The sequence below is a fragment of the Mauremys reevesii genome, linkage group 7 (assembly GCF_016161935.1).
Source record: "Mauremys reevesii isolate NIE-2019 linkage group 7, ASM1616193v1, whole genome shotgun sequence".
Lineage (NCBI taxonomy): Eukaryota > Metazoa > Chordata > Testudines > Geoemydidae > Mauremys > Mauremys reevesii.
In genome coordinates this window covers 4,911,857-4,933,585 of record NC_052629.1, presented here as the reverse complement: position 1 = coordinate 4,933,585, position 21,729 = coordinate 4,911,857, and the positions used below count along the sequence as shown (strand labels likewise).

At 47.2% G+C, this 21,729-nt stretch overlaps 2 protein-coding genes across 5 annotated transcripts in view; one reads left to right on the top strand and one right to left on the bottom strand.

Moving 5' to 3' along the window:
* PDCD11 (programmed cell death 11) overlaps nucleotides 1-15,941 on the bottom strand; it is a 45,731-nt gene extending 29,790 nt beyond the window's left edge. For both annotated transcript variants that reach the window (XM_039481959.1, XM_039481960.1), the window contains exons 1-10: nucleotides 15,789-15,941; nucleotides 12,566-12,677; nucleotides 10,896-11,027; nucleotides 8,266-8,433; nucleotides 7,100-7,261; nucleotides 6,339-6,462; nucleotides 4,738-4,919; nucleotides 3,182-3,289; nucleotides 2,412-2,618; nucleotides 590-714 (exon numbers count right to left, since the gene is read on the bottom strand). In XM_039481959.1, the coding sequence (XP_039337893.1) occupies nucleotides 590-714; nucleotides 2,412-2,618; nucleotides 3,182-3,289; nucleotides 4,738-4,919; nucleotides 6,339-6,462; nucleotides 7,100-7,261; nucleotides 8,266-8,433; nucleotides 10,896-11,027; nucleotides 12,566-12,667 (1,310 nt within the window). In that variant the 5' untranslated portion in view covers nucleotides 12,668-12,677; nucleotides 15,789-15,941. The remainder of the gene's footprint in view (nucleotides 1-589; nucleotides 715-2,411; nucleotides 2,619-3,181; nucleotides 3,290-4,737; nucleotides 4,920-6,338; nucleotides 6,463-7,099; nucleotides 7,262-8,265; nucleotides 8,434-10,895; nucleotides 11,028-12,565; nucleotides 12,678-15,788) is intronic.
* On the top strand, nucleotides 15,853-20,497 carry ATP5MK (ATP synthase membrane subunit k). Of its 3 annotated transcripts, none has more exons than XM_039481963.1 (4): nucleotides 15,853-16,002; nucleotides 18,178-18,275; nucleotides 18,363-18,457; nucleotides 20,401-20,497. In XM_039481963.1, the coding sequence occupies exons 2-3, from the start codon at nucleotides 18,189-18,191 to the stop codon at nucleotides 18,453-18,455; spliced, it is 180 nt and encodes a 59-aa protein (XP_039337897.1). In that variant the 5' UTR covers nucleotides 15,853-16,002; nucleotides 18,178-18,188; the 3' UTR covers nucleotides 18,456-18,457; nucleotides 20,401-20,497. The 3 variants fall into 3 exon arrangements, with proteins under 3 accessions (XP_039337897.1, XP_039337898.1, XP_039337900.1); XM_039481964.1 differs by lacking the exon at nucleotides 15,853-16,002 and adding an exon at nucleotides 16,004-16,135; XM_039481966.1 differs by lacking the exon at nucleotides 15,853-16,002 and adding an exon at nucleotides 16,283-16,764.
* Nucleotides 20,498-21,729: the final 1,232 nt, after the last annotated feature.

Below are 21,729 nucleotides of genomic sequence, written 5' to 3'. Positions count from 1 at the left end.
TACCCCTGGGGTCTGCCAGAATCCGCCTGGCATCTATTTATCACATCAGTGCTCTGTCCCCCCACAGTCAGAGTCATGGTGACCTTCCCTCCGTTAAGGTGGGCCCAGCCACCCGACTAAGCTCTGTCCCAGTTTATGACACAAAGGACGATGGCCAGAAGCCAAAACCCTGCATGCAGGGAACCCACCAGCTCTCCGAGGGCAACACCTTTACTAGACAGGAAGGAGAGCCCGGTGGTTAGAATGCAAGCCTGGGACCTGCTCTGTTGCAGCTTTTCTGTGTGACCTTGGGCAAGTCACTTAAGTCCCTCTGGACCTCAGTTCCCATCTGTGCAATGGGGAGAAGAGCCTGGCCCTGCCCCACAGGGATTGTTGGGAGGAGAAATAGTTCACATCTATTTGTTCTATCAAGGTTGTGACGTCTCAGATATCCAGTAATGGGCATCAGATGAGTGCCACAGACAGATGAGTGGAAACCACAATTGGTGGGTTCCAGCCAAACAAAGCAGCACAATATTTTCCACTTGTTATCACCCCTTCTCTCCCCGGAGCCCCCACAAACAATCCTGGAACGGCACGGGAAACTTACTGCTTCAAAGACAACAGGGCCAGCTCATCCATAAGGCTGTAGTCAATGATTCGACATCTGTGTTTGCTGCCCACCCTAAACGCCCCGGGTTTGAAGGATTTTTTGGTGTCCGAAAGATGCTTCAGCTACAAAAACAAAAGGGCGATTTATCACCATTTGGAAATAGAGATGGTACTGACTTGGGAGAACGAAACTTAGACTGACCTGAAGAGGAGAAAACAGACCAGTAAGACTCAGCAAGTTTCACATGGGTGTTTTTACCCAGGTGAGATGCAATGTTTACACCCCTCTGGAAGTATTAGTTGGGAGGATGGGGAGGAAGACACAGACAAACCCATTATTTTGGGGAGCAGCTTGTACAATAGTTGCCAGGCAGATGAAGTTGTATTTTACTGCGTATATACACTACGTGGCAACATTCTGCTAGCATAAGTTTTTGAAGACCATTAAGAGCATGAGAAAGAGGAAAAGGCCACCAGGCCAGGGCTTGACCTGAGTGCGAGGCCAGCCTGGTACTTTATGAAGGCTGGGCACACTGTACAGTAACCTCATTTCTAAGGGCCACCCTGAGCTCCTATGGGGTTCCAGTCACTGCAAGACCAGGGGCTTCCCAAAGGATTTCAAGCCCAGTCCTGCAAGTTACCAAGTGCCCTCCCCTGGGGTGAAGGATGCTCAACCTCTCGCAGGCCTTCCTTATTTACTTTCTCCACACCTGTCATGGTTGTATAGAGCTCTATCATATTTCTCTTTAGTCTCTTTTCCAAGATGACAAGTCCCAATCTTATTAATCTCTCCTCATATGGAAGCCGTTCCAGACCCCTAATCATTTTTGTTGCCCTTTTCTGAACCTTTTTCAATTCCAATGTATCTTTTTTGAGATGGGGCGACCACATCTGCATGCAGTATTCAATATATGAGCATACCATGGATATAGAGACAATATGATAATTTTCTGTCTTATTATCTATCCCTCTCAATGATCCCCAACATTCTGTTCACTTCTTTGAACGCTGCTGCACATTGAGTGGGTGCTTTCAGAGAACTATCCACAATGACTCCAAGATCGCTTTCTTGAGTGGTAACAGTTAATTTAGACCCCGTCATTGTATATGTACAATTATGTTTTTCCAATGTGCGTTACTTTGCATTTATCAATATTGAATTTCATCTGCCATTTTGTTGCCCAGTCACCCAGTTTTGAGAGATCCTTTTATAGCTCTTTGCAGTCTGCCTGGGACTTAACTATCTTAAGCAAGTTTGTATCATCTGCACTTTTTGCCACCTCACTGGTTACCTCTTTTTCCAGATCACTTATTAATATATTGAATAGGACTGATCCCAGAACAGACCCCTGGGGGCCACCACTATTTACCTCTCTCCATTCTGAAAACTGACCATTTATTCCTACCCTTTGTTTCCTATCTTTTAACCAGTTACCAATCCATGAGAGGACCTTCCCTCTTATCCCATGACGGCTTACTTTACTTAAGAGCCTTTGGTGAGGGACCTTGTCAAAGGCTTTTTGAAAATCTAAATACACTATATCCACTGGATCTGCCTTGTCCACATGCTTGTTGGCCCCCTCAAAGAATTCTAGTAGAATATAGAGTATACTCAGTTTCACTTCCTGGTTCTCATGCACTAGCAACACAGTGCAATGTCTGGGTTGCAAATGCTGCGGGACAACCATTATTTACAACCATTTCCACTTACCTTTTAAAATACCATTCCCTAGATGTCTCTGGTTTGGTTGGCGATTTCATGCCAGCTTGTGGCAACCCCTCCCACAGTGCAACCCGGCCACGGGGCATTCATTACTTACACGTGCAAAAGCCAGCGTGCCATCGTCCAGTTCAAAGATGACGCCAGTGTTTGCGTGGAAGCTTTTCACCGCTGACTCTTCCACCACCATGCCAATTCGACTGCTGGCGAGCTGGCCAAGCATGGTGCCAGGCTGAAGGAAGACCTGCCGCAGCGTGAGCCGTACTGCTTTGGAGGTGGGATGGACAGAGAGGATGCAGGCCTTCACCTGTTGCAGGGGAGAGAGGATGGCAGGATGGTAAGGCAGGCTGCAACTGGAAGAGCCGAGATCCATTTTCAACCCTGCACTCTCACATCACACCTGGCTCCTGATCACTTCATGGAGGCGTCGCCAAGGTAGAACAAGGACAATGGAACGTGCGGTGTTATCATTCAGCTGTAATGTCTTTATGGGCTGGGCATTTTTTCTTTAGTTATCTGATTAAATTGTGTGAGCTAGTTCGGTGCGGACAAGGGGAGGGGAGAGTGACTGCGGGCAATCAGCCCCCACCACAAGCCATTCCTCATATTCCATGAGTCTCTCAGCTGCCAAAACTGTAAAGGGACACCCTTCCCCAGGACTCTCCAGCGGCTACGTTCAGAACTCAAAGACATAGGCTGCTTCCCTTCTCTTTACCTGGGGTGTAGAAAGAAGTCTGTGCCAACAAAATTTCTGACACTGCCGATTCCACAGAAAAAAAAAACCTTTACCAAAAAATGGTTAGAGAAGGAAAGGAGACAGACAGGCTACACAGCTTTCTGGTTCCTACGGCCGCTTCAGCATCCACTCACCGTCTGACTTTCTGAATAACTCCCCGCTTTCTTCGGATCCAGGTGCATGAAATCCACAATCCCAGTGAAGGAGGAGAGGAAACTCAGAGAGATGCCATTAGGGGTCACCTAAACCAAGAGAGAGAAATTCTTCTGTAGGGCGTAAAATTAAATCACTAAATCAATGCCCTACCATTGCAGGGGCCTCAGGGATTGGTGCTTTCAGTCCCTCCTGTTTTCTGCCTGTGACACACAACAGTGGAGTGTCTCGAGGGCTGTAACACCTTTGTCTAATTCTGGTGGTTTGCTTGGCCTGGGGGCGACTAGGTGGTGCTGGTGATCTGTGATATACAGGAGGTCAGACTAGAGGATCTGATGGTTCCCGCCTGATCTTAAACTCTATGACTCTAAATCTGTGTTAAAATCAGATCAAGATGTGGACGGCACTTTACTTCCTCCACTAATAAGCATCTTGTCAGTGCTTAATAATACACACGCTGAAAAAGACAGGTTAATTGCTCGAGAGTTGGCTTTTTGCCTCTACTAGAAAAGAAAACTTTTAAGTTTTCTAATTGTACATTTGATCTGAAGTCCAGAATCAACCTGTGCTGGTTTGCAAGCAGGTGTTTTTCCCATCTTGCACTCCCAAATCCCAAATTTCCATTTAAAAACCAACCAACCACTAAGATCCCAGCCGCTGTGGTTGCAAAAAAGAACCCTGTGTAAACAAATACAGTGAAGTCTGCCTGAGTCTGTAGGCAGCCTGAAACACAAGTTCAGCAGTGTCAGCTGCACCCATTCACATGATTGGCTGTTAAGTCTGAAGTCTAATGCTGAAACTTTCAGTGCCAGCTATTTCACCAATGATCAAAGGAGAAGGACCATCAAAAGATCTGCATAATGTACTGAAAGCGGAGTCAAGTGGGCGGAGCTGGGGAGAGCGCCACCGTTCATGTTTTCCCAAATTCAACTTCTGAATGAACATATGGAAATGCTCATATGAAAAAGAGGAAAGTTTCTCCTGTTTCCACAGCCACAACAGAAAGGTCCAGAGGATGCCAAGCAAGGAGAGTTGAAAGGTTAATGCTTTACTCATCCTGCCAGCAAGTTGCCACTTACGTTTATATTTAGGGCTTTTAGACACCGTAGTGTTGTTACAGAAGGAAAAGGGACTCAAAAATGGCTCCTGGTTACTGCCCTTGTGCTTTTTGAGCCAGATGTGCTCATTGCCTGACACAACAGAAGATTTTACTCCTACAGAGTAACTGCTCTTCCACAGAGCTACAAGACCAAGAGCAGGAGACAAGCAAACCGGATTTGACTCTGCCTCGCACCTCCCCACCACCACCAGCCAAGCACAGATATCGGCGTCTTTACGCCTGACGACTGGGCACAGAGCAGAGCTCCATTTCGGAGACTGAGCTGGTGGTGCTGACAGGCAGAAATAACTTATTTGGATTTGTAAATTCATTGAATTCCAGCTGAGTTTTGCTGGGGCAGAATACATAGGAAGATGTCCATCACAGCTGCGATCATAACTCCACCTCAACAATCCTTCAGAAAAAGCTGAGTTTTACCTTCTGCACCTGGGCTTTCACCACCAGCCCTGGCAGTAAGTTACTGAGCGCCCAGTTCTGTTCTTCTGTTGCAATGGCTGCAGCAACCTCCGACCGAGTGATGGACAGACGGACAATTCTTCCGTTGTTTTTCACTTCTTCAATGAGACAGTTCAGGTACTGGCCTATTTTCAGCTCAGCCCCTACAAAGACAGGGCACATACTAAAAACCCCCATCATCTTCCTGTCTGTCATATCCCCCTACTTCCCCTTCTGAAACCCTTCGCTAGCTCCCTCCCTCCAGCCTAATTCAAGCCTCTTTTCCAGACCCTCCCTCCTGAGCCACTCTCATCTCTTATCACAGTGCCCGACCCTGCTAAGCTGCCCTCAATGCCCATTTCAGCCATACTTGCCCAGGCCCCCCTGTGCATGGAACAGCCTCCCTGAAAGGACCTGTAAGGTCACTACCCTCTGCTCTTTCAAAATCTCTGCTCTAGATCCACTTCTGCTGCAACACCTATCAGAAAATCAGTAGCGTTTAAATGGCTGGCAGTCAGGGAAACGCAATGCTTTATTTATGCAATTACAAAGCAGTTTTTTAAAAATAGTAAGTATCTATGTGCATAACGACTGAACTTATCCAATTTTCTCCCCATGCCTCACCCTCTGTATATTGCTTGTTTTCTTAGACTGTTAGCTCTTTGCAGTAAGGACCCTGCCTACTGTTGTGTTTGTAGTGCCTAGCACAACCAGGCCCTGGTCCGAACAGGCCTCTGGGCGCTAATGTAGTATAGTTAAATGGGGATGAGAATGACTTTTTCCATGCTCACCCGGAGAACACATGCATCACAGGGAGTAGCAATGCAAGCTCCTCCCGCCTCCTGGCACCAGATCTAGGGTGCAGAGACCAATTCCCTTTTGCCCATGGCTTTTGTGGATGACAGGCCACAAATCTATTTCCTGTAGCCACCAGATCATACATACTTCAGGTCTCTGCCAGCCTGAGCCAAAAGAGAGCCCTCTGACCAAAGCAGCAGAGAAAGGTGCTCTCGCAGAGCTTTTCTGTTCTAGTGCGTTTAGGGACTTTTACCAATACAGCTCTGGAGCACATGCCTTTTACCAGGAAACTGCCACTTGGTCAGTTGATTTCAGATGGGTGCGGATTTAGTGCTATGGGAAGGGGCTATCTACACAATCCTGAACACCAATCAATCCTCAGGCCAGGCAAAGTGCGGGCGGCTGCAGCACATGCTTCTCCTACACCATCCTGCCAATGTGCCTCAACCAGGACCCATGGGACTACTTCTCAGGGTGGGGGAAATGAAAGGGGAGAGGTAGTGCCCATCTCCATTTGAACCCGGGTCTCTCTGCAATAGTGTCCAACACGCAGAACGACTACTGCCAGTCAGGATGGAGGTGTTTACAAGGAGGACACCAGTCGATCAGGAAATGGACTGACAGCCAACAGCTCATTGTTCAATGGCCTGTGCACAACCGTATGTCAGCAGAGACTTCCCCTGACCTGAGCTAAGTTTGAGTCAGGAAGCTGGAGGTGAAAGGTTCCAGTCTCATCCTCGCTCCTCTGAGCCAGCCAGTTCTCCATCTCCTGCTGGATGCCTTACCTTTGTTGGCTGATTTGATGTAACTCTGGGACTTCTGACGAGGCAGAAATGCCTTAGCACCACTGACTCCAATATCTATGAGGTAGCCGTGATCTTCCACACTAGATACCAAGCCAGAGAGCAACTGCGGGGAGGGAAACACTACAATTCAACAATGTAAAGGAACGGTTAGATCAGCAAGGAGAACAATTCTGTCAACAGGTTGCTTGCACTCAGATTTCCTTCTCTCCTGGGGTCACAGTGCTGGAATTCTCCCCACTGCATTGGACACATTAGACCATGGCTCCTCTGACAATGCGGTCTCAGCTGTCCTCTTGTCCAACCAAGGCATGTATCTAGGGGATTCTTGGCTTCCTGAAGCTCTGGTAACATCAGGACATTGAAAAGAAACAGGCACCCACACTGCTGGTGAAATTGGGTGCAAGAGAATAATTAACTAAGCTCACAACACCTCTGTGAGGTGGTCAGATAAGTATTATCCCCATTTTACTGATGGAGAAGCTGAGGCAGCAGAAGTTAAGTGACTTGCCCAAGAACCAGCAAGCCAGTGGCAGAAGAACAGATCTCATGAGTCACAGTTCAGGCCTGCGTTCTACCCACTATACCACACTTCCTACCAAGATGAATTTCACCAGAAAAGGCACAGATCCTTGCTTTAATTGCATGCAGTGACAAAACTGAATTCACACAAGGAGACGTGGGGTCAAGGAGGAAGCAATCTCCAAAGTGCAAGGAGGCTGCGGTGCACCCAGAACACCTACCATGCCTGATCTAAGAGCTGTGGTGTTCAGTGCCTTGTTGACATCTTTGGGGTTAATTGACAGCTTGACACTCTGGTGTCCGTGCATGGTTTTCCCCATGCTGGTCACGGTGCATCTGACCAGCATTCCAGGAGGGTACAGATCTGACAGCGAGTTCAAATCCTAAACAGCAAGACAGTTAAAGGAGATCACAAAAAACCGTAAAATCATTAACATTAAATAATGCAGAAGACCAGAACTTGTTACTGAAGAGGCTTTTGAAACCCAAACCCAAGAGGAAAGCGCTATTCTCAGCAGCAGCTAAATGCCACAAAGACTGGGGCCCCTGGGTACAGTGGGTTTGTGCCCCTGCCTGGAGTTTCAAGCCTGACTCGGGGGACACGCACAATAAAAGATGTATGTAATGCTACAAGGCTGAGGTCAAAGGATTCAACACAGCTGCCAGGCTGAACAGCAGGAGGTGCTACAGGTCAGGATTAAGATTCATCGCCAGAGCTGATTATGGTCCCAGTCTCAGGTCTCCCATTAGCAAAGAGGTAAAAGGTAAGAAAAGAGCAAGGGGACATTAGCATCTTGCCGTTCCCACAATTCAGTTATAAACAGGCACGGGCGACGGTGGGAAGGGGAAATATAAACGTGCACATGGACTAGCTCCCTTCCTTTCTTTGGAACATCCGTGTCATCAGGGAATTACGTAGGCTGCTTGGAAGAGACATAGTCTCTCCAATACCTATCTGCCATAGCATGAGCTGGTAATACACTGCACAGAACATCACAGAAGCCATCTTTTGGGGGACTGCATAGGGGCTGGGGAAGAGGACAGAGTCCTCTGAGTCCTCTGCATCCCTGCTGGAAAGTAGACGACTCTCCCAAACACATCCCCAGCTTCATCCTTCAAGTCCCCCCACCACATATAGTGGCTCTGGGAACTCCTTAAGTAGGGAGAGGTATACAGTGATGGTTGCTGTTGAGCAGTGCATTGAACATGCTGCCTTTAGCATTCACAGGCCCTGTAGGCCAAGGAAGCAAGAGATCAGGACAAGGAAGGGATCGGAATCTCCTGTACACCAGTGGAAACTGGGTTCTCCCGCTGGGTCTCTGCTTGTGAGACCCCGTTTATTTTACCCAGTCCCAGGACACACACTATAGCTCAGGACTCCCCTCACCTCCAGAAGCTCTTCTGTGGCCACTTGCTCATTCAGCATTTTGCTGTAGGCATCACAAATGTGCGTCACTTGCACAAATCCAGTGAGTCCATTAGGCAAACTGACCACTAACTCAAAGTCATTAGACTCCTTCACGCAGCCGAGCAGCAGCATCCCCTCACTCAGGGCCTGGACAAAAGAAAAAGTAGCAGCTGGTGGATCTCAGCAAGCCACAGAGTTACCATGTCTAATGAGACTGAAAAAATAAACTACTGAAAGTCAAGAAAAACTCAGCACCTTTTACCACCCAGACTCAGGACACAAATCACTACCAGCACTCTGCGAGTTACCAAGCCACCGCTGACATACTGCAATTAGGAGCATCCCTCTTAAAAGGTGAGTGGAAAGCAGCAAAAACCTAGAAACAGGACTACAGCCGCTCCTACGGTCAGTGCTGGGAGCAGGTATAACTGGTGGGGACATGAGCTTCCCAGACTAGAGAAACCTGTCACACTCTTGCAGTAGCATGTCCTATAGAACCTTCTATGGAGCAACCATGAAAGAAGCTGTATGTTCCACCTTCCACACTGAATACAGAGGGCTTGTCTACACTACCGCTTAAGTTGATGAACCTAACATTGCTCAGGAGTGTGAAAAAACCACCCCCCTCAGCAACATAAGTTACATCAACTTAAAGCTCTCCCACCTACAGAGCTTCTGCTTCTTGTTGAGGTGGAGTAATTACGTTGATGGAAGAGCACTCTCCCGTCAACATAGGAGATGCATTACATGCTGTGCCGATGTACTGCAGTAGTGAAGACAAGCCCAGAGATTGTCAGACTGGATCAGACCCAAGCTCCACCTAGTCCAGTATCCCATCCCAGACAGTGGTCAGAACCAGATGCTTCAGAGGAAGACATAAGAATCACCAGAGTTGTGGGCAGACACAGGATGACCTGTCTGCCACATAGGTCTTGTTCTAACGCCTGAAGCACAAAGTTTAATATTGCTTCCAAAATTTTTGTCGTCATTAATTATAACAATTCTGGATATTTTTGAGATCCATATAGAGTAGAACCTCAGAGTTACGAACTCCCAACACCAGTTATGAACTGACTGGTCAACCACAGACCTCATTTGGAACCAGAAGTATGAAATCAGGCAGCAGCAGAGACAAAGGGAAAAAAAAAAGAAGAACAAATTAAGTACAGTACTATGTTAAACGTAAACTTCTAAAAAAATAAATGGAAAGTTTAAAAAAAAGATTTGACCAGGTAAGGAAACCGTTTCTGTACTTGTTTTATTTAAATTAAAATGATTAAAAGCAGCATTTTTCTCTTGCATAGTAAAGTTTCAAAACTCTGTTAAGTCAATGTTCAGTTGCAAACTTTTGAAAGACCCACCATAACGTTTTCTTCAGACTTACAAACATTTCAGAGTTACAAACAACCTCCACCCGAGGTGTTCACAGCTCTGAGGTTCTACTGTAAATATCTAATCACTTGTTAAGTTCTTGGCTCCCATGACTTTCTGTGAAAACGAGTTCCACAGTTTAATCACATGTTGTGTAAAAAAGTGTTTTCTTTCAGAGGTTTTGAATTTCCTACCTTCAATTAAATTGAGTGTCCCCTTGTTCTTGTGACAGGAGACAGTGAGAACAGACACTCCTGATCTACCTTCTCGAGAGCACTTTGTATTTTACATTATCGTCTTATTCAACTCCTTTCTAAGGTACGACTTAAAGCAAAGGACGTGGAGTGATAGAGAGAACAGGTCATCAAGGGTTAAACGTGCATGTGGGGAGGATGGAACAGCAGCCACAGAACTGAGAGCTGGACAATAGCCCCTGTTCAGAATCATGAAGTGTGCAGCAAATGGAGGGGGAAAAGAAATTTTACTATGGCCAATCTGATAGCAAGGAAACCAAGAGAGAGACAGACTCAGCAGGCCTCAGAAGCATTCAGCTCAGTAATTCAATTCTCTGTGGAGATGATTTTGATTGTATACAGCCTTTGTTAATGATCAGAACTTTATTGCAGTTAGCGTCACTTTTCACAGCAGTTAATTCTGCATCCTGGGACAGTTCTAAGTGTTAATACTCTGCCTTCATTAGCTTGCAGAAGACTCAGAGGAGATGTACAATTTCTTACATGTCACTGAACTCCTTCTTGCCAGCGAAGCAGAGGTTGTGAAAAGGAGTCCAGCCCTCCCTTACCTAAAGGTTGGTGGTTCTGAGACAGGCCTAGGAATAAGGAACCTCATAGCTGCACTGGACCCAATGGAGGTCAAAATACACAAATCACAGAAGAATAGAAATGTAGAACTGGAAAGGACCTTGATAATTCACATAGCACAGCCCTTCATACTGAGGCAGAACTAAGTATTATCTTCTAGACCACCCCTGGCAGGTATTTCTCTAACCTGTTCTTAAAAACCTCCAGTGATGGAGATTCCACAGCCTCCCTAGGTAATTTATTCCAGTGCTTAACTACCCTTTCGGTCAGGAAGTTTTCCCTAATATCTAACCTAAATCTCCCTTGTTGCAATTTAAGCCCATTACTTCTTGTGGATAAAGAGAACAATTTATCACCCTCCTCTTTATAACAACCTTTCAGCTACTTGAAGACTTATCTGAACACTCATTCACAAACCTCAACCGTGAGAAGTTCAAAATCCTTGGCATTAGCTTTAATGGCTTCCTTTTTCTCTTCCTTGAGCTTTTTCCGCTTTCCTTGATCTTCTTGGATTCTCTTCCTTTTCTGGGATCCTTCTTCATATTGAGTCTAAGGCAGATTTTAAAAAGGGGGAGGGGGAGACGACAAGAGAATTAGAAGAGAACTGTTGTGCTCCACAAAAGAGGAGCAAAATTATCAGCCATCCCAGATTAGGGGGAAACGCTAGAGTTAAGGGTGAGAAGGAAATTTCTATTGCAAACCCTTATGTTCAGTTATATATAGGTCTCTCAATATTTCTCCCTTTGGGCTGAAACTTAACATATTTGGTTAAAGCATGAATACATTTGACCAGTTTGAGCAAAACTGTTCAACAACTTTTGAGTTAAAACAAGCAGAAAAAGACATTTTCTCCCCTTCCTCCGGTGGGGAGAAAACAACCACCACCACCACTGAGCCTTCATTTGCAGAGAAAACTCAAGAGTCTCTGAGGGCATGTCTACATTTAAAACACTGCATCGGAACAGCTGGATCAGTGCAGCTGTAGCGTTTTAATGAAGACATTCTACACCAACGGGAGAGAGCTCTCCTGTTGGCACAGTTAATCCAGCTCCCCAAGAAGCTCTCCCACCAACACAGCACTCTCCACAGGAGATTAGGTCAGTATAATTATGTTGCTCAGGGGTGTGGATTTTTCATACGCCTGAGCAACGTAGTTATATCGATATAGGTCTGTAGTGTAGACCACAACCAAACCTTAAAACCTCACACTTAGCATGGACATAGACCCTGATTCGTCAGAGCACTTAAGGAGGGAGGTTCTTAACTTTCTGCACAGGAGCAGTCTCATGAAGTCAATGGGACTACTACACCTAAAGTTAAGAACATGTTTTACGTGTTTTGTTGTGTTTTACAGTGAGGCAGCTCTGTATTGCTAAGTCTGAAACAATTTGGTTAGAAATAGCAAAGTAATTGATATATTAAAATGGGGTGTGTGAGAGGGGAAGGTAGAAGAGGATGTCATGCATCCTGTTCTTTTAGGCACAGAAACAAGAGAAACATATTAGATCGAATTAACCCTGGCGTAGCACCACTGAATTCAATGTCCTTACACCAGTGTTGGATTTGGTCCACCACATCTCTCTAGAAGCTCTTACCTCTAAAAGCAGATCAGACACCACTGAGCTATTTCAAAGTTAAACCCTGATCAATTACGTTTGATTAATGGTTTGCCATCACATTTACCCAGGGACAGACATCTGTCAAAAGTCATGAAAATCATGGATTCCACGATGAAGACCAGTCACAAGTACTAAAATTAATGTTGGGGCTCAATCCTGCAGCCCTCACTCAGACAAAGCTGTCATGGTCAGAATTACAGAATGAATCATAGACTATCAGGGTTGGAAGGGACCTCAGGAGGTCATCTAGTCCAACCCCCTGCTCAAAGCAGGACTAATCCCCAACTAAATCCCCAAATGGTCCCCTTAAGGATTGAGCTCACAGCCCTGGGTTTGCAGGCCAATGCTCAAACCACTGAGCTATCCCTCCTTACCAATGGGAGTAAGAATTACAGAATTGGGTCTTTACGCAAATTGGCAGTGGAATAGCTCTCAGAGAGTTTCATCCAGCACATGCACACAACTCACATCAAATAAGTTATCCTGCTCTATTGGTCGCCTGGGTGCTTTTCCCTCTGAAGGTTTTTTCTGGGTGCCACCTCGAGGGAAGTTTTCTTCTATGGATGCCATGTTTGTATTTCTGTGGGGAAAGCAAAAACACAGGAGTGAAATCTGCAATTGTTGTGACATCAGACAGGAGAAAGAATTATCTTGGAAACTAAACAAAGATTCCCTTGGCTTTTTTAGTAAATGACAAAAGATAGACAGACAGGTAGATAGATAAGATAAAATATGGGCCTCTGAGAACACTTCAGTGTACCTGAAAATGACAGTTATACACGTATTAGAAACACAAGTTGGGTGAGGTGATATCTTTTATTAAACCAATTTCTGTTGGTGAAAGAGACAAGCTTTCGATCTTACAGAGCTCTTTGTCAGGTTATACACATGTATCAGTCACCAGAACTTTTCACTAGTACACCTCTACCCCGATAGAATGCGACCCGATATAACACGAATTTGGATACGCGGTAAAGCAGCGCTCCGGAGCGGCAGGGCTGCGCACTCTGGTGGATCAAAGCAAGTTCAATATAACGCGGTTTCACCTATAACGCGGTAAGATTTTTTGGCTCCCGAGGACAGCGTTATATCGGGGTGGAGGTGTACCCTACTCACCAACATTACCATATTAGTCTTCAGTGACAACTGAGAACCTGGTATACCTGACACTTTAAAATTTAGAAACTCGCTGAGGAGATTCCTAATAAAGGAATGATCTGCACACTTGTGTGCAACAGATGAAGCACCATCTCCACAGACAAGTAACATTACATGCCTTCAGACATACTGCCTGGGGCAGTGATCTTGTCAGATCTCACAACCCTAAGCAGTCAGGGCTTGTTTACACTACAGAGCCTTGGCCAGCATAGCTATGCGGGAAGAGTCACCCTAGTGTAATAACAGCATTGCCAGCAGGAGCTCTTCTACTGACATAGCTACACGCCCCCACCCCACAACAACATTAGCTGAGCCAGCAGAAGCACTCTTTTGGTGGCACAGATGTGTCTATGGAGGTGGCCAGCATAGCTACATTGGATAGATGGTGTCACTTTTTGCACCCCTAACTGGCATATCGATACCAACAAAACTTTGTAGTGTGTAGGCCAGGGCTCAAACATAGCAGTACCACAGCAGCTGCAGGAATTGGTATTGACACATCAGTGGATGCATGGGTGTAACTAACTCTTTTGAGTCAGTATTGAACCCGCATTTTAGCATTTTGTTGGGGGCCACTGGCTGCCAGAAATGTCATTTTTTAGATAAAACAGAGTTCCGGACCACTTGTGCTCAGTTAAGATGCCATAGCACTTCCGTTTGCACATGCATAAAGGCTGTCACACGGTATCATAGACAAACTACAATTTAAGTCATAATATTTTACACACACGCCCCCAATATTGCCCCTGCTGCTTCAACTGTATACAGTAAGCTTCTTTTCTTCCTGTCTAAATTGTTGTGAGATGCTGTTATGCACCATTCAACAGTTCCCCCCCCCCCTCAAAGTTCATTCCAGAGGCAGCAGCATAATACTGGTGAAAGGATATAATCAAGTATGTGCAAAGTAAATTGCTGTACTAATAAAAGCTAAATTCTCTTTAAGGCAAAGAAACTAATCTAAAATATGTTATACTTCAGGCAATATCAGACAATGAGAAACAGAAAAACAGGTCAATGGGACCCAGTGCAATAGGGAATAAACTGATCTCTGGGCCACAGAACTCTGAGACACCCACCCGTCATCATTCGTCCCCAGCTATGCAGGGGAAACCACCTCCCAAACTGAGAGGATCACAGTCCAGTGACCCTCTCTGCTGGGGGCTCAATCCCCTCCCAGCCTCCAGGATCGGCTACTTCGGGGCTCCAGGAGGGGACTCAATGCATGTGCTCCCCTCCTTGGCCAAGGCCAGCGGCGCTGAACTCAGCTGCTGGCGGGGAGGAGAAGGAACCAGAGGAAAGCTGCCCAGGGACACCCCTGCCGGGGGCTGCACATCAGGGTTCCTCTAACCCAAGAGCCAGACCCTGGGGATGTTCCCTCCCCTCCCAGCTGGGCCCTGGGGAGGTTCCCTTCGCTCTGTGCTGGGCTGTAAGGCTGGACCCAGGGTGCTGAGGAGGTTCCCTTCTCTCTCACATGGGGCTGGGCCCTACTGGACTCCTACAGCACCTAGCCCAGGGGCGGGCAAACTTTTGGCCTGCGAGACACATCAGGTTTCATAAACTGTATGGAGGGCCAGTTAGGGGAAGGGATCATGGCCCAGGCCCAATCTCCTATCCCCACCCGGACTCCTGCTCCATCCAACCTGCCCTGTTCCCTGACGGCCCCTCTAGGACCCCTGCCCCATCCACAAACACCCGCTGCCTGTCCCCGGACTCCCACCACCCCATCCAACCCCTCCTCTCATTCCTGACGGCCCCCCCAGGACCCCTGCCCCCGCCAACCACCCCGTCTCCCTGTCCCCTGACTGCCCACAAAACCCCTGCCCGTGACTGCCCCCTGCCGCCCTATCCAACCCCCCCTCCTTCCTAACTGCCCCCCCGGGACCCCTGTCCCCTGTCGCCCCATACAACCTACCCTGTTTCCTGACTGCCCCCGGACCCCTGCCCCATCCACCCCCTTCTCCCTGTCCCCTGACTGTTCCTAGCTGCCCCCAGTACCCCTGTCCCCTGCCACCCCATCCAACCTACCCTGCTTCCTGACTGCCCCCACCCCAGGACCTCTGCCTCATCCAACCACCCGGTCTCCCTGTCCCCTGACTGCCCCCTGCCGCCCCATCCCCCTGTCCCCTGCCTGCCCCCTGCCGCCCCATCCAACCTACCCTGCTTCCTGACTGCCCCCGGACCACTGCCCCCATTCAACCCCCCGTTCCCACCCCAGGACCACCATCCAAATCCCTAGCCCCCGACCACCACCCCAAACTCCCCTGCCCTCTGTCCAGCCCCCTCTGCTCCCTGCCGGGCCACGCCGCCGCCACGCAGCACAGAGACCGGGTCAGGCCGGGCTCTGCAGCCGCGCTGCCCCAGGAGCTCACAGCCCCGCCACCCAGGGCACTGCGCCGGCGGCGGAGCGAGCGAGCCAGCCGAGGCTCCGGGGGAGGGCCAGGGGCGAGCCTCCCGGGCCAGGAACTCGGGGGCCGGGCAGGACGGTCCCGCGGCCCGTAGTTTGCCCGGCCCGGCCCGAGCCAGACTCCCTCACCTCGTTCAGCAACACATGTGGGACACCATCGCCATAACCCGGAAGCACTACCGGGGAGCACAAGGTCAAGCGGAAACCTCTCGATCACAACGGGAAGAGAGGCCAGAGACGCCTAGTAACCGTCAGGCCAATCCAGGGGAAGGAGGCGGAGCATCGGCTGATGGGCATCTTCCAAAGCCAATCCTCAGTCCCCCAGTTTACGTCATCTCCTCAGGTAAGGCCCGTGTTGTCCAATCCGGAGAGGCGTGTCTGCGCGGAGGCGGGATTTCCCAGCGCCATCTTGCCTGTGGACTTGGAGTCGGCGAAGGGCACGGAGGGGCTATTGCGGGGGAGCGCGCGCGCGGCAGGTGAGGGCGGCTTTGGTCCGCGATCTCTATGTGTGTGGCTGGCGCCGCTAAGGCCTCTCCCCAGCCGGGGCCGCGGGAGGCGGGCGGGTGGCGGCGGGTCCCTGCGGCGGCCTGGGGAGCCCGGTGCCATAACGCAGGGGGCCGCCGGTGACCCCTTGTCTAGGCCGCGATTCCCAGCGCGGCTGCCCAGGCTCCCGCTGCCAGCGAACCGGGCGGGCTGATGTCCCCTGACTGCGCAGCGGAGGGTCTCGCTCCGCTGACCGCCCCCCGGCCCGTGTCTGGCTCGCGCCAAAGCGGGGCTGGGCTGGGCAGGCCTGGGTCGGCGGGAACGGGGGCTGCCTGGGCAGGGCTCCAGCTCTGTGTATGGGGGCGGCTGCCCGGTCCCTACCGCTCTCCCGGGGCCCCGCCTCGCTCTGTGGCTGGAGACCGAGCTCCATTCGGATCTGGCTGCTGGGCACAACAAACGGATTCAATGAAGCTGCCACAAGAGCATTTGTAGGTGCCTGGATTCACTTGGCCGCCCAGCCTCGTAGCTGTGCTGTCGCCTTTCCCGCAGAACAACCCGCGGCCCAGTGTTGAGCCACAGCGCGCTCAGCGTACTCAGAGAAGCAACGCTTGGAGCCCAGGAGGTGAAATTCCTCCCCTTTATGTTAGTTTTTGGTTTATAGGAACTTGTAGATAACGTCAGTCTCATGCCAGTGATTCAGAAATGGGCTTCTTGTTGCATCTGGGATGGAATGAGTTGTGGGTGCATCTGGCTTTTTAGTGCGGCAAGTGGCAACACCTGTCGTGGGAGATGATGAAACTTGGAGTGTGGTGGAGCAGAACTGGCTAAGAAGGGCAGCTGGAATTTTCCAAGAAGCAGAACCTGCCTATTAATATCTTTGTTCCAAATGATCTACAAACCATCAGACATAGTAACTCTATCTAAGGCCTTTTTAACAATAGTGACTGTTGGTGTAAGATCCCCTATGAAAGGGAAAGGATGGGAAGAGTGATGATCCTGCCTTTTCAAACCTATGCTGAGTTGGTGACCCTTATCCTTAGGCTGTAAAGCTACTGGAAATGCATTTTGGGAGGGAGCTCACTGAGAGTTAGAGTTCTCCTCTGCTACATACCAAAACCTGGGGAAGCTCCAGATTTACACCAGAGACATAGATTAGGAACAGAATGGTGCATCAGCTGTCTTGATGGTGATGAAGTTCTTCTGGTAGTAGCAGTAGATGAGAAGAGGCACTTATTGACAGTGGTAATGGAGTGACTTCATCTGGTAAACCACTAAAGTTGTGTGGCAGGTTTGCAGTGGGCTGAACCCTAGTGTAAACACCAAACATTTGTCCTGGGAAAAACTTAGAATTCCTAGACTAATACTCTACAGTAATATTGAGTTAACTGGAGTTACTGCAGGATCACAAACCCATGCTTAGACATGGTCAGGGACCAATAAAATGTGGTGGGATCTTTCAGTAATCTGGTAAACTAATTTGTGGGATTGCTAGTCTATAATCAGGAGGCATTCAGAACTGAAATAGCAGAGGTTTATCTTGGGTAGGGATTGTGGTGCATTGCTTTTTTTCAACGTATCTATAGCCAAGTATTTCAGTTTTTTCATGAACTCTTTGAGAAATCTTCATTTTCAAAAAGGGAGAATGGAAATGTACATCTAAAAATTCACCCCAAAGTACTTCAAAAATCATAACCATGTTTCACAAATCTCTTGGTTTTTCCCTTTCATACATCTACAAAACCCCTCATTATTTAGTAATTTGCCTTTATTTGCTTTCATATACCCTATACCTCTGCCTTTAATCAGTTGCTTTCTGTTTCCAGATAGAGCAATCCTAAATGCACAGGAATCTACTTGTATATCCAAGGCTCTGTTAAATATAATTAATAAAAGTTTCAATAGCTGGCACTGGGAGCCCCAAATGCAAAACCTACTGAGGCAGCACTGGAAGTAATCATTGTACTAGTCATCTGCTGAACTATCCAGCATATACACCTGAATATAGACATACTAACTTGTCCTTCATTGCATCTAGGACCAGCAACCATGGCAGGACATGACTCTGGAACACAGCACAAGTTCACTGGTATTCAGAAATACTTCAATTCCTACACCATAACAGGCAGAAGGAATGTATGTACTAGTTAACTTGCCCTTAACAGTCACACTTCAAGGGTGCTTTAGAAGGCATCTAAGTTTAATTTTCTTTTTTCTTTCTAGTGTGTAGTAGCTACATATGCAAGCATTGCCATGGTCATCTTATATTTCAAACTAAAGCCTAAAAAACAAACTGCAGCGGTGACAGAAAAATAGTGGTAAGTGGCTAGCTTTTATAGCACCCAAAAGAATTCAGTCCCTTCTCTCCCCTTCCCCTAGCAAGTAGGGGTGATGGCAGATGTGAAGAACATGTAGTGAGAGAGGCTATTAATGGTGGTGAGGTGTGCAGGATGAGGCGCCAGGTGTGAAGAGACAGGACTGGCATAGGGACAGTTTGGAGGGGGGGAGGGAAATGAGCACACTCCCCTCCAGAGCCTTGAAGGGAACCCAAGATTCCTGAGTCTCTCCATTCTCCTGCTGTCACCAAATATCTGACACCACCACCCCCCCGGCAAAGTCTCATCCCCCTCTAGTGCTGGTCACAACCTCCTACTGCTATCAGCTACGCTGTTAGCTGAAGTGGCAGAAGTCCATGCAGTGGTGATGAACCATCTGAGTGTTAATTTGATGCCACATGATGGCATTTCTGGGATTTTCAGTTTGCTTTTTTAAAGAACATAGGAAACTACTCACAAACTATACTTAAAGAACATTCAGGTTGCAAAGTCAAGTACTCACAATTAGGAAATGCCCAAACTAAGGTTGCCTGTACAACCTTAATTTGGCCCCATCTTATGTTACCATTTAATTACCTGATGCCATGTGTTTTTCCCCCCTACAGGACCCCTGCCTCATTCATTGCACAGAATGGATGTTAGTCATTTAACAAAATAGCTGCTCATTAAGTGAGCACTATTTATTCTGTACAGTGAAAGAGGCAGGGGTCCTGTGGAAAAATGTGATCACGTAGTTAGGACTGCATTCTGATGCACAAGTGCAAGTGGGTTGATTTAAGGCTGCACAGGTAACCTTACTGCTGGCATTTCCTAATCTTGAGTGCTTGACTTTGTAATGCAGTGTTTTAACTTAACTTTTTTTCTATGAGCTATCCATGTTTCTCAGCCATAATGAGAAAATGAATTGTCTGATAGCCTTTTAAAAACCCTAAATTTTAGGCCAAATTTGATATGAGCTCTTTAAACATGCTATGCAGTAATAGAAGTACACCTCTACCTTGATATAACGTGACCCGCTATAACACAAATTCGGATATAACGCAGTGCTCCAGGGGGGCAAGGCTGCGCACTCCAGTGGATCAAAGCAAGTTCGATACAACGTGGTTTCACCTATAGCACGGTAAGATTTTTTTTGGCTCTCAAGGACAGTGTTATATCGAGGTAGAGGTGTACTTGCAGTTCTTAACTGCTGAATAAAACCATCACTTAACATATGAACATAGTTTGGCTTTCTGAGCACATTTATCAAGACACAAACTGTTGCATTCATGCAAAGCACTGTCCAATCTGTATTATGGAAAACTTTAGTCCTTTAAAGAGAACTATCACAAAAAGCCTAGACTTAAACTTTGGCCTTAGTACATAAAATACTTGAAAAGAGCTAGATGTAGAAATGGATCAGTGAAGTAGGGTTTAGGGGTCTCCTGCTCAGCTGTCCACTGCATGACTGGCATTCTCTGTTCAAGGCACATTACAGGACATTCTTCTTAAAGTTGCTTACCTCAACTTATTTTTTTTTGGTGGGGGGAGAACTACCTAGACCAGGGGGTGGGCAACCTATGGCACGTGTGCCGAAGGCGGCACACGAGCTGATTTTCAGTGGCACTCACGCTTCTCGGGTCCTGGCCACCGGTCCGGGGGCTCTGCATTTTAATTTAATTTTAAATGAAGTTTCTGAAACATTTTAAAAACCTTACTTTACATACAATAGTTTAGTTATATATTATAGACTTATAGGAAGACCTAAAAACGTTGAAATGTATGACTGGCACGTGAAACCTTAAATTAGAGTGAATAAATGAAGACTCAGCACACCACTTCTAAAAGGTTGCCGACCCCTGACCTAGACCCTAGCTAGTAGCACAGAGCAACATTTGCTTGTTTGAAAGTCATGATATTAATCTAAATCTTTTCTCTCTCTGCAGGTTGCTGGTATGCGTGTTAGTATTGGATCTCGTATTGCAATGGAAACAGGAGTTGATGTACTATTATGTACATTTCAATAAAACAAACAAAACATCATTGTTCAGTTATTTAATAGGAAAAATACAAGACTGTATAAAGTGGAGATGCAGGTGACATTTTTTTCCAGCTCTTGAAACTATACTACTTTCCTGGTGGAGGTAAAGTGCTCTTGGGCTATCACATTTGTATAAAACAAGGCTGACTGTTCATAGTTGAGTGAAGGAAGCATAATTAAAACCATCCTAAAATGTGTACTTAACACCAGTAGTAACTCACTCATGAAAGAATGTAAAGGTATTTAATAGAGCTTCAAAGGCTCTTGCTGACTAGTGGTGCAGTGGGGGAAGTAGCTCCTTAAAATTATTTCATGAAACCAAGTTTAGTTCTTTAAGGCCATTTTCCATTGCATTAGGGCCTCCTTTGTAGGGGTGGGTAAGTAACTGCCTGACCATGGAAATAGGAGATCTATGGCAGGTGCTTGGCAGCTTTAAGGATGGCATCCAAAATCAGGAATCTCCCAGGAGCCAAACTAAGGACAGCAACTTCATTTAAGAACTACCCCTTCAAAATAATCCTGGGGGCTAAAGTAGACCTAGTGCCATTGCTCTCAACTCCAGTATCACTCATTGAGTGGATTGCTTTGTTTCCCCACCTCAGTCTCCTATTAGTTGTGATTCATTTTCATTATTGCTAACTCCAAGATTTCCAAAATCATAAGTTAACTAGAAATTTCATAGGATCATTTTAAAACTCATGGTGCTTTAATCAAACATTTAAGATGTTTGGACTGTCCTGATTATTTAACCTGTAGGGGGACCTGCCTTCCCCTTGATGGGTGAGCATTTGAGGGTCAACATTCAGTTTAAATGCACCCAGAACTGTAAGTCTCCTCTCTCCCCACCTTGGAAGGGACATTTACCCTTTTCTATCCTCTGGTGATGCATTGGTGGCTGCCTCATTAGTTCTTTCCTGTCCTTATCCCCTCCTCCTATGCTACCTCTACTCTTTCATGTTCCTTCTGCCTCCCCCCATACCCTTTTTCCCATTTTTGCACATCCCAGCTCATGGGGATTACATCAAGCCCTGCCCCTTGCTGCATTGTCATCAGGAGGGACTGAACCTCTGACACTGGTGCTGACTTCCTGAGCCAAGACACCTGTTAGAGCAGTTCATAAATCTGCTAGTGTTACATCCTCAGCCACCACTAGAGGGAGACAGCACCACACAATTACAACTGCCATGAACATCCCACCTGGAAATGTTTGACAAAACAAATTATAAAGATTTAT